The sequence below is a fragment of the Taudactylus pleione genome, unplaced genomic scaffold (assembly GCF_031769625.1).
Source record: "Taudactylus pleione unplaced genomic scaffold, aTauple2 ptg000009l, whole genome shotgun sequence".
In the NCBI taxonomy this organism is placed as follows: Eukaryota; Metazoa; Chordata; class Amphibia; order Anura; family Myobatrachidae; genus Taudactylus; species Taudactylus pleione.
Genome location: NW_028284412.1, coordinates 14,528,261 through 14,541,174, shown reverse-complemented (window position 1 = coordinate 14,541,174; position 12,914 = coordinate 14,528,261). Strand labels below are relative to the sequence as shown.

The following is a 12,914-nucleotide window of genomic DNA, read 5'->3' as shown; positions in this document are numbered from 1 at the left end:
GGTATGGGCCAGGCACCAGGGTGTGAAGGAAAACAGCTGTACAACATGGAATAGCAGGATCTGTGATACAGTTTGCAAGTATTCCCCACAGGAACCTGCCGCACTCCCCCAGGAAAAAAACAGCCCTATGTTGATAGCACTAGAGTTCCAAATCACCGATGGGCTGTGGGGTAATACAATTTTTTAAAAATGACTGGAATGACTGCACTAAGCCCATCATTAGCATTGCAGTGTTGTCGTACCAAGTTTTTTTTTTTATGCAAAGCCATGTTATTTGAATGCTACATATACAGAAGAAGATCTCATACCCCTCCCCTCTTTTCCCATTTAAAAATTGATCCTACATACTGCCAACATTAATAGATTTATTATAATATAAAATTAAGATGATAGGATTTCCCTGCCTTATCTGCCCCACGCACCTCACAATCTGCCTTAGACACGTCCTTGTTGTTCAGTGACCATGGCCAAATGACTAAGATCACTTACAGCCAACAGCTCCAATAAACTTGCCACGGCCTCTGGGGCCCGCGGTATGGGCCACACTACTCCACTCCACCGGGAAAAGGGGGGGGGTGCTTTAGAGGACCTGATTGCACCGCCCAACCCTAGGATCTGCCACTGTTTGAGCAGAAATAATCCCACAAAAACTGAGATTATTAGGGCATATATCTTAAATATATGATATGATGGGTGGATGTATTAGCCTTGGATTACAAGAGAGAATTAATACTTTTTTCCTGTGAAGAACCACTGCTATACCAACTATAGATGACAGGTGGCAGTGCATCATCAACTGATAACTCCAACATGGGAGGATCTGACAGAATGTCAGCTAAAGATGTGACCTCATACATCTAGCCTCAATACGCCACGCAGTGCCACATGCCTGGCGTGAGTAAGCCACCAGATCCCATGCAACTCTGCTAGCATCAGGCATAATTTTTTGCAGAAAATGAATCTTAAGTCTCAATGCGATGTGACTAGCACGCATCAGCAAACTGCTGATTATTTTGATACGCAACACTTGTATATCTGTGTGTACCTGCGTCTGTATATGATACACAACGGAGCTTGGGATGAAAAAAGCTGCTGCCACTACATTGTAGCACTTCGTATACAGATTCAGAGACTCAGTCGCACACAGATATACACGTGCCGCATATATCAAATTAATCAGCACAGTCTGCTGGTGATTTCTAGTCGCATCGTATTGCAGAAAAATGGGGTCCCTTAATGCTGGGCTGGAGGCTTAAATGCTTTGATCAAATCATGACAAAATCCCCTTTGTTTTATTTGCTGCACACACATAAATTTGCAGTATATTATTGTTAGCGCCAATAGCAAAAGATTTTCTGTTTTATATACATTTATGGCATTAATATTGCCATGCTGCTGGTACCATGTATGATATGGGTAAAACAGAGCGCGGGCATATTTCTTTTCTGACAGTCTGCTGGTGCTTTCTAATCGCATCGTATTGTGACTTAGACACATATTCAGCAAAAAAGTTGCCCGGCGGTAGCAGAGTCTCACAGGACCTGGCACACCGAGAGGGGCTTTTTGGTGCGAATACAACGATTATGTGTAGGGACACATCTGTAGCTAAAGATCAGGGCAGTTAGGACTATGATAACTCACCTGTATGCTGCCTTTATAAGGCCCTCACTTCTACCAATCTTTGGTCAATAAAGTTAGAATTTTACTTCTCTGCCTATTAATCGACTTCATCCCTGACTGTTCTACCTTCTCTAATTTATAGAATTAAACTTCCTCATGAGTGGTCAGTCGTAGTATGTCTCTATCACATCCAAGCAGTGGAGTCAGGATGAAATAGGGTGAAGTACAAAGTACCAGTGCATGTGCCTGTCTATAGGCCCCAGGACATGGCCGTGCCCCCACACACTTGGTCCCGGTACCGGAGTCAATTCGACTCTTGGCGGACCTGCAGCAAAGAGGTCACCCCTATGAAGCAACCAGCATTGTGACATTTCCATTGCATTTGCCAGGGCTCTCTTCACTGAAATTGCTAGGATTTGATTTTTTTTAACATATATTTATTTTATTGTTATGGTCCAATGGTTATTCTGGCATTGAATTATATCATTTGATTCCTGGTCAGCTCACTGGCATCAGTGACTGTAAGATCATTTCCAATTTTACTAAACATTTGTACTTTAGAACAGTGGTTCCTAAACTTTCTTGAATCATACCACCCCAGAGTATCAGCTTTTCTTTTCATGGCACCCCTAGGCCAAAAGTTTCTTATTGAGAAATTCAGAAAACTTTTATAAATTAAGTAAATCGTCCTTAAGTTCTGTTATATGGTGGTGGACAGGTTGTGCTTCTGTTTGTCCACATATTTTATGATTGGCAGCCACCAGTACTGGTTTTGCCTATCACATTGACCATAAATAATTTAATTTGGTCCTGGACAACCAGTCTTTGGCACCCATGAAGGTACCCTGCGGCACCCCAAGGTGCCATGGCACCCCGTTTGGAAACCACTGTTTTAATAATAATAAAAAACATCAAGATTGCACAATGTTTGCAGCTTACTTAGAAACAAATTCATATTGTGAGTAGCAGTGAATAAATTCCACAAAATTCACTGCACTATGATCAGCTTTACTCTTTTTCAAAATGTGGTAATCTCACAGGCACCATGGCACCCAGGGCCTGATTCAGAGATGTACAGTATGCTAATGCAATTACAGCTGCTGTGCGATAATATGCAAATATCGCAGACACAGAGGATTGTATTGAGACGCCAACATGTGGCTTTGCAAATCCAAACATCTTCTTACAAAGACGCAGCTTTGGTCGCAGATCATTCGATTATCACAGGTCTGAATAACCCTATTGCTACTCAGAATGGCCGCAAGTACTGAGACACCGGAGACCTATTTATTGCTTATGATATCTCGGATGCAGGCTGTGACACACACCGAGTACAGTTGTAACATGCCCGCGTTCTTTGCCGCCACCCAGTTGCCTCCCACAAACGCTTTTTGCCAAATGCACTGAATGACTACGGTAGTGTTAATGCATGTACAGTATGACTTATACACATGCGCAGTTTACCAGTAATCGCTCAATTGCGTAAATATCAGTATTGCATACTTCTCAGGCACCCAGTACCCGGCGGTCATTTACTGGTAGCTGCCAGTGTTTCCTCTGCAGCTGGTTCTTGACGCCAGCTCTCTCTCTCTTTCATCTCCAGCCTTTCCTTAAGGGAGGTTGAGTAGCTGCAGTATATCATACTTGCCAACTCTCCCTGATTTTCAGGGAGTCTTCCTGAAAGAATAGCACGCTCCCAGACTCCCTGAGGAGTCTAGCAATCTCCCTGATTGCACCCTACCCCCATTATATATATAAATAAAAACATATATACAGTATATACATTCAAATGGAATTATTAGTATAGTTTCCCTGCATTGGTTATAATAAGGCACAATGATCCCTGTGGTTACATGTATTTTATGAAAAGTATCAGTGTGTTTTCATCAACAAGTAGCTCTTACTAACTGCTCTGGGGATCATTTACATTTGGATGGAAATCAATTTTATGACACGCCCCTCAGATGTAGCTGTATACGCCCACTGTAAGACGCACTCATAGGTGTTGTTTTCACAATCTCTCTGAATGCTTTTTCAAAAGTAGGCAAGTATGCAATATATTTAGGCTTAAAGGGCCAGCCACCTGCTGATTGCTGACATCATGTAGCCCCAGCAACTTGAATTTGTGGGGGTATTAAAGTCAGCTCTGTGAATCTGGGATCCATTATTCTGGTTACACGTATCCTGATTGATTCCTGTGCTTCTGATCTGGCTTGGCTCTTGATTTTTCTTGTTTACTGTATTGGATCTGATTCTGGCCCTGATTCAGACCCACTCGCGAGCGGCTGTCCGCTCGCAAGTGGGTCGATGTTCTGCACTGAGCATGCGCACGACTGAGGGAGCTCCGTCGTGCGCATGCGCCAGACGCGACGAGCGAAGGAAAGTCCTTCGCTCGTTGTGTCTGATCAAAGAGGGCGTGCTGTCGATGTTGATTGACAGCACGCCCCCTTTGATGGGTGTGCCGGGGGCGTGCCTCCCTGACGGGGGCGTTCCCATGGGAACGCCTACCGTCAGAAGCCGGCCCACTGACATCACTAGTGATGTCAGTGGGAGTGATTTTGGCTCTGATAGAGCCAAAATCACTCCGGAGCTTGCGGCTGAAAACCTCAACCGCAGGCTCCGGCTCGCAGTTTCGATGGTCGCGATGGTCACGACCATCGCGGCCATCAAACTGCACGCTTGTATAGGCTGTGGGTGGTGACCCACAGCTATACGAGCGTCCAGGAGGACGCTCCATTTTTATGGAGGGCGGCCCTCATTCAGAGCGTGCGCTCTGCTCAGAGCGTACGGCTCTGAATGAGGGCCTAAGTCTATTGTTAGTTTGAACTTCCTGGGTTCCTGTCACATCTGGAGGCATTGCAGAGGAATGGAAAGCCTAAATCCTCTTATAGAGGTCAATGATAAAGGGCTTGTTAGATTCCACACCTCTGGTATTGCCAAGACAGATATATGAAAGTGAATCTAAAATCAGTCAAATCTGTGACACGATCAGTGTGAAAGTAGCAGTGGCAGCTCCTTACCTGTTTGGACGAGTGTCCTGTAATTGTGCACATGCTTTGGATCGCAATCCCGTGCATGCGCACAAATGAGCAAACTGTCCGGCTTCTAGGGACTGCACCGGCTGCACCCCCAAGAAGCTGGTAAGGGCTGCCAGTGGGAAGCACTCTCTGCTATCGAATTATGGACTAGCAGTCCCAGGGAAGAAAACGCCTCCCCCTAGGGGAGCCTGTTAAGGTGTAATTAGCAGAGAGCACTTCCAATGGGAAGTCACCGCAGGTGGCAGATTTTACTGGGGGGCTGCAGTCCTGCAGATCGAATGTAAAATCCAACGCTGGAAAATGGTATTTTTCAATTGCAACTGGTAAATTGGAGTGATCACATTTCCATTTTGCTATGACCATTTCCTGTCAACCATCTTACAATCCCTGTAGCAGCCAATGCATTAGACCAGTTGATATCACAATGTATTTACTGGGTATATGTATACCTGTCTTGGTTATATTAATGACAAGTAGATAAAGCAATCAAATATTGTGTCTGTCAATGCGTTAGGGAACAATACATTGGTTGAGATCATAATGAATTACATGGGTATTTCTAAATCTAGAGAACTAATGGCTACTGTAAGAATCTCCACTCCAGGAGAAGCTCTGAGAGGAGATGCAGTGACAGCTGTGGGGGCAGGGCCCATCTATTTGCATCATTAGGCCCTGCCCCTCATGGCAAAATACAGTGAATAGCGGCTCTTTGAAAAGCAGATTGGCCAAAATTACGCAATAATCATAAAGTCACATCATAATGTGACCGGAAATGGGGAAACCGCAGCTAATATATCTGATATCTGCTGCCGAACCCACATCATACATCCAGAGGATGCTTAAATTGTGTGGGTATTTCCAGAAAAAGTCTGATATCAGGGGGTATTTCCTGTAAAAAAAATTTCATAAATATGTCCCTTATCAGTGTGGGATCGGTATGAATGACCGCCGGACGTGAGCCAGGCGGTTCAAATACTGCCGCCGGCAGCCCGAACAGCGCAGATCCCGACAGGGCAGGTAAGGAGGCTATCCCTACTTCTCTCCCCACCCCCCTATCCCTAACCCTCCCTTAGGGGTGCTAACCTCCTCCAGGGGTGCCTAAACCTAACCTCCCTCCCCACACCCTAAACCTAAACCTCCTGGGGGGTGCCTGACCCTAACCCCCCCTTCCCCTAGCCCGACCCTAACCCTCCCGGTGGGGGCGTGCCTAACCCTAAGTCCCCCCCGGGTGCCCCTGAACCTAACAACGGCTGTCTGCTCGCGATGCCCGGCTTACCTTCATTCGGTATGGCTGGCTTCAGGATTTCAGCGGGTGGATAATGATATGCGTCGGGATTTCGGCACTTATCATTAATCCCCTGCCGGGATTTCACAGTTGGGAGGCATTTCGACCGCCGGCTTCTTGACTACATCCCATCAGTATAGTAGCTGAGATACCCGTCATTGGTTGAAGACTGGACCCTGAAGTACACCTGCAGCCTTCATGTTTTTACATTGTCCTCGTCTATAACCGGGATAACTATGCAAATTAGGAGTAAATGACAGGGCAGGAAGGCGTATTCTCATACTGTTTGGAATGGGATATATCAGGTGCAGACAGACTAGAAATAGAAATCCTTATAGCTTCCAAAATCACTTGAGTTTCAGAAATCACTACAGAACAGAGGGGGTGATTCAGCTGCGGACAGATATGCTATCGCAGCTGGAGGCGTTATGCCTTTTGCATGCATTACTGATCCGAGCTGCATCCAAGGATGCATCGGCGCATATGCAAAATAGGCCAGGAAATTTCTGTCAGCCGATGGTGATCCTGGCCTCTCTACTTCCCCAATGGTGCTGAGACGCCCCCTTTTTGGAAAATTCCCGGTAATCGGGAATCTGTTTGATCCCTGTCACTGCGTCCACAGGCTGAATCACTCCCTGAAATCACTCTGCAACCCAACATTGAAGACCATGTCTAGCAGGGCTGCCATCAGGGGGGAATGCAGGGACTGGAGTCCCGTTCCTTGGCAGAAGGGGGCCCGCCTGCAGTGGCATTGTGTTGCTGCAGTCAATCTTCCCTACTGTTTTTAATCTCAGTATGCTAAACTTTGCTTTGCCAGGATCAAATATTGATTATTCTGTCTACCATAGTCTGAATGTATAGAGTGCTGAGCTGTTCATGAGCCTGCCAGACAGTGTGTGTATGAAGCCAGTATGAAAACAGTGTGTGTATAAATTTGAGAGTGTCCCAGGTTTTTTGGGGTTGTGTGTGTTACACCGATGAAGTTCAAACCTAGGCAAAAACCTAATCCCGGTCAAACTGCACCACCATGCCAAATTTGGCGGAGCCAGGTACAAAACTCTGGCTGTGCATGAAGGACAAACAGACACACACGTTAGAATTATTTAGCATTCTTGTTTGATGCAATTATAATATATTTTCTGAATAATGTAATGTTTATTTTGTATACACTCTATTACAATGTGTTATTTTATGGTATATTTAATTAAAATAATATACTGTAACTATGTGACACTGATTCAAGAAAAATTATGATAAAATTGTTCCGTCTTATTTTTCTGTGATAAAAGATTGTGTTCAAGAATTTGGCTCGTCACCCCTTTAACATGTATCCCCAAGGCTTGAGCAGCGTGAGCTCTAATCATCCCTCTTTGACAGGTACAGTACTTTTTTTTTTTTTATAAATTCTTCATTTTCAATAAGTTTTACAATTGCAAATATAGATATTATATACAAAGCAAACAACATGAGAAATACGAGTAATGTTATGCTAAACAAATACATTTAATAAACAAAATTGAAAGTAAGGTAAAAGTACAGAAGGCAGGAAGGCAAAGAGGATCAGGAACGGGAAGACAGAAAAGTTGATCTTTGTACAATAAATCAAGATTTTTAAAACTTGAACCAGAAGCCAGTCAGCTAATGTTTGATGGTTTGAAGTCATTATGTCTACATTCAGAATGTCAGCATTATGAATGTCGACAGCCAGAATTTTTATAAATGATTTTAGGGTTAATATTAGCCTTTGACTAGGATTAAGGTTAGAGTTAGGTTTAGAGTTACATTTACCTTAAAATACCATTGTCTGCTTTCTGAATCTCAGTATACTGAACATATCGACATCCTGGATGTCGACATTCAGACCATGCCGATATTCTGAATTAATTCAGTGTTAATGTCGACATAATAATAATTGTAAATTTCTTCTTCATGGTCCATAGGGTCCACAGGATCTACCTTGGGGGTATGTAGTTGGAGCAATCCAATGCACCAAACAGCTACAGCTTTAGAGCTCCCAGCATGCACTGGTCCTCCTCCCTATATACTCCGCCCTCAGCCACAGGCATTCAGTTTTTTTGTTTGGTGTGCGGCAAGACCAGTGTTATACAGCAAGACTGCCTAGGCAGTTCCAGGCTTTTTTATTTTATGATGTACCTCAGTTTGTTGAACTGCAGAGTTTAGCGGTACCAGTGCCTATAATGATGCAGTACCGCGTCGTCTCCTACTTCCGCCAACGCCAAAACACCAGTACTGCTGAGATTTTTGTCAGGCCTCAGTGTGTCTTAGCTAGCGGCTTTTGCTGAGGTCCGTACTGCAGTCGGATCACGGAGATGTCAGGTAAGCGATTCCTCTCGGGGAATCGTGCTCGGCAGTCCTGGCCTCTGGTGTAGAGACACATCTGAGGCAGCTGCGGGTGAAGGCATCGTGGTAAGACTCACTAGAGCGAGCGCACTTGTCAACGTCTTGCTACTGTGAGGTCAGCGTACCCGGCCGTCAAAATCCCAGCCTAGAGAAGCGCTCCCCCGGACGCTCCTCCCCCCAGAAACAAACTTCCGGGTACGGATTCCAGCGTCTGGTTTACTATATCTGACCACCTAGTGTATTGAGACGCTCGCAGTTAGCATTTGTGTGTGTACTGCTGAAGCTGTTTGTCTCAGAGGTATTGGTCTGTCTCCCTGTATACCTCTCCCTTGGGTCTGGTATATAGCGCTCTACATCCTACCACAACCCCCTCGTAGCTGGTTAGTTGATACAGAGTCCATTTGCAATAGCAATTGTGCATATTTATGCATTGTATGTGACTGTATACGCTATCTGCTGTATTTATACTGCCTGTTTCTTCAAACTGTCAGTTATACCTATCACTGTGTTTCTCTCCATCCCTTGAAGAGGTGTGTGGGTTTTTTTCACTGATAAAGGTCACATTGCATTTATACTGTACCCCTTATACCATTTACACATTTGTCATGTCTAAAGGTAAAGGTGAGAAGGATGAACCGCCAGTGCTGAAGATATCTAAGTCCTGTGCGGCAGGCCTGTCTGAGCAGGATGATATACAGGATGGATTGTGTAGTAACTGTTGTAAACAGCCACCTGGGCCATATGGTACACCTGCACCAGCACTAGAGCCACCCTGGGTGGCCATTTTGCCTCAGGTTTTGTCATACTTGGGAGACAAGGCTGCAGAAGCACGGGCTCCTGCTGCGGCGGTATTGCCGATTATGCTATGGGGTGTTCGAAGCATGTGTATCCTTCTATGTGTATGCCCCCCATGAATTCCTTCTGGGTTACTCTAGTAAGGTATGCCGCCGTCTCTAGCCTCTCAGCAGGCAGATAGACCTGTTGCGGTAAAGCAGGGGCATAACAGAAGTTCTCGTCAGTCGTTGCCTCAAGAGTCTGACTCGGCCTCCTCAGCAGACTCTGATACTCAGAGTTCTGGGTCTTACTCAGTGGAAGAAGACCATCAGTCCCTTGTGAATGTCCTCTGTCTGGTAAAAGCGGTTAGAGCTGGCCTCAGTATAGAGGAACAGGCGGTTTCACTGACATTTAAGACTCCAGTCTTTAGACGTCAGAAGGTGGCTAAGGATTATTTCCCTCAGTCTGAGCAACTGACGAATCTCATGTCTGATGCATGGGGCACTCCTAGTAAGCATTTCCATGCTACAAGGAATATAACCTCTCGATACCCGTTTGCACTTGATGAATGTAACAAATGGGAAGTTCCTCCAATGATAGATGCTCATGTCACAAGACTGCTCAGGAGCACTACGTTATCCACTCCGGCAGCATTCTCTTTGAAAGAGGTTACTGATAGAAAAAACTTGACAATTATTTAAAAACAGAATTTTCATTATCTGGAGCTATTACCAGACCAGCTTTGGCTGTAGCCTGAGTAGCCTAAGCTATGGAAGAATGGACAAAATCTCTGGAAGATACTATGCCTGATGCAACCAGAGGACAACAATCTCTTCGCAGTCAAATGCAAAAAGCAGCTGTGTACAGTGCATCCGGAAAGTATTCACAACGCTTCACTTTTTCCACATTTTGTTATGTTACAGCCTTATTCCAAAATGGAATAAATTCATTTTTGTCCTCAAAATTCTACACACAATACCCCATAATGACAACGTGTAAAAAGTTTTTTTGAGATTTTTGCAAATTTAATTAAAAAAAAAACATTAAGAAATCACATGTACATAAGTATTCACGGCCTTTGCCATGAAGCTCAAAATTGAGCTCAGGTGCATCCCGTTTCCATTGATCATCCTTGAGATGTTCCTACAGCTTAATTGGAGTCCACCTGTTGTAAATTCAGTTGATTGGACATGATTTTGAAAGGCATACACCTGTCTATATAAGGTCCCACACTTGACAGTGAATGTCAGAGCACATACAAAGCATTAAGTCCAAGGAATTGTCTGTAGACCTCCGAGACAGGATTGTCTTGAGGCACAAATCTGGGGAAGGGTACAGAAAAATATCTGTTGCTTTGAAGGTCCCAATGAGCACAGTGGCCTCCATCATCCGTAAATGGAAGAAGTTCCGAACCACCAGGACTCTGTCAGAGCTACATCAATCTTCTCTGGAAAGAGGAGAACCTTCCAGAAGGACAACCATCTCTGCAGCAATTCACCAATCAGGCCTGTATGGTAGAGTGGCCAGACGGAAGCCACACCTTAGTAAAAAGCACATGGCAGCCTGCCTGGAGTGTGCCAAAATGCACCTGAAGGACTTTCAGACCATGAGAAACAAAGATTGAACTCTTTGGCGTAAATTCCAGGCATTATGTTTGTAGGAAACCAGGCACCACTCATCACCAGGCCAATACCATCCCTACAGTGAAGTATGGTGGCAGCATCATGCTGTGGGGATGTTTTTCAAGTGGCAGGAACTGGAAGACTAATCAGGATAGAGGGAAAGATGAATGTGGCAATGTACAGAGACATCCTGGATGAAAACCTGATCCAGAGCACTCTTGACCTCAGACTGGGGCGACGGTTCATCTTTCAGCAGGACAACAACCCTAAGCACACAGCCAAGATATCAAAGGAGTCGCTTCAGGACAACTGTGAAAGTCCTTGAGTGGCCCAGCCAGAGCCCAGACTTGAATCCAATTGAACATCTCTGGAGAGATCTGAAAATGGCTGTGCACCGACGCTTCCCATCCAACCTGATGGAGCTTGAGAGGTGCTGCAAAGAGGAATGGGCGAAACTGCCCAAAGATAGGTGTGTCAAGCTTGTGGCATCATATTCAAAAATAATTGAGGCTGTAATTGCTGCCAAAGGTGCATCAACAAAGTATTGAGCAAAGGTTGTGAATACTTATGTGCACGTGATTTCTTAGTTTTTTGTTTTTTTTAATTAAATTTGCAAAAATCGCAAAAAAACTTTTTACACGTTGTGATTATGGGGTATTGTGTGTAGAATTTTGAGGACAAAAATGAATTTATTCCATTTTGGAGTAAGGCTGTAACATAACAAAATGTGGAAAAAGTGAAGCGTTGTGAATACTTTCCGGATGCACTGTATATGAGGGAAGCGGTTATTGATGCAGGTATCTTGGCTTCTAGGGTCTCGGCAAACTCAGTTGCAGCCCGAAGATCCTTTTGGTTAAAGACCTGGAAGGCGGATGCAGGGTCCATGAAGGCTCTCGAATCCTTGCCTTTTGTGGGGAAGGTACTGTTTGGACCAGAGCTGGATCACATAATGACTTGTTTAGCAACACTGAAGTGTACTGAATTGCCATCCATGGCTACCTCTAAATTTAGACAGTCGTCATCTCGGTCCTTTCGCCCACAGGGTGGAGCAAAGAAACAGTCTTCCTCCAGTCATTCCTACAGGAAACCGCAGTCCAAGAAATCTTGGTCAACCAAACGTCCTGCTTCCAGGCCAGACGGTAAGTCTACTGTCTGATGGGGCGGGCCTCCCCCTGGAGGATATCAGGGTTGGAGGCTGACTTCTACAGTTCGCCCAGGCCTGGCATCAGATGACTATGGATGCCTGGGTTCGAGAGCTGGTCTCTCATGGCTATGCCATCACATTCCTGAGGCACCCCCCTCAGGGGTTTGTTGGTACAACCCTGCCTTTGGACTCGGTCAGAGCTTCGGCCTACCGGGAGTCTATTGGGGCCCTCCTGAAATCAGGAGTCATAGTCCCCATCCCTGTGATGCAACAGGAAAGGGGTTATTATTCAAATTTATTTTTGATTCAAAAACCAAATGGGTCACATCGCCCTATCCTGAATCTGAAATCTCTCAACAGATTCATCAAGGTGCCCAAATTCCATATGGAAACCGTACAGTCAATTATGCTGGCTATGGAGCCTGGAGATTTCATGGTATCCCTGGACATACAAGATGCATATCTGCATGTTCCGATTGCACAATCCCACCAAGGCTTTCTGAGATTGGCGGTAGATCAGCAACATTACCAATTTCAGGCTCTACCCTTCATCTAGCCACAGCCCCTCGGGTATTTACCAAGATAATGGCAGTCATGGCTCGTCTCAGATGACAGGGAGTCAGGATACTGCCATATTTGAAACAAGAAAAAATGTAGGAGCGCTTGTTTGCGAAGATAAAACGATATATAATATAACAAATATTTAATAACAGTATTAAAATTACAAATGACAGCAATATCACAAATAAGCACAATCGCTCTGTGCAGAATTCAGACCGTCCTAAACTAGGTGCTCATAAAGCCATGGTGATAGAAATAAATGTCCTGTAGAAGTCCATATGTAGAAACAGTGGGCCCGATTCAGACCCGCTCGCGAGCGCTATGCGCACGCAAGTGGGTCGGTGGTGGCCCAGTGCGCATGCGTACGACGGAGCCGGCGCATGCGGTGGGCGGGCCGGGGGCGTGACTGCCCAGACGGAGGCATTCCCATGGAAACGCCTACCGTCTGGGGCCGGCCCCACTGACACCACAAGTGATGTCAGTAGGAGTGCTTTCAGCTCTGTTAGAGC

At 45.2% G+C, this 12,914-nt stretch overlaps 1 protein-coding gene across 5 annotated transcripts in view; it reads left to right on the top strand.

The window, feature by feature from the left end:
- Nucleotides 1-12,914, top strand: part of LOC148542789 (coagulation factor VIII-like) — a 306,775-nt gene that overhangs the window by 94,189 nt on the left and 199,672 nt on the right. For all 5 annotated transcript variants that reach the window (XM_088467390.1, XM_088467391.1, XM_088467389.1 and 2 more), the window contains one exon: nucleotides 7,233-7,320. In XM_088467390.1, the coding sequence (XP_088323516.1) occupies nucleotides 7,233-7,320 (88 nt within the window). The remainder of the gene's footprint in view (nucleotides 1-7,232; nucleotides 7,321-12,914) is intronic.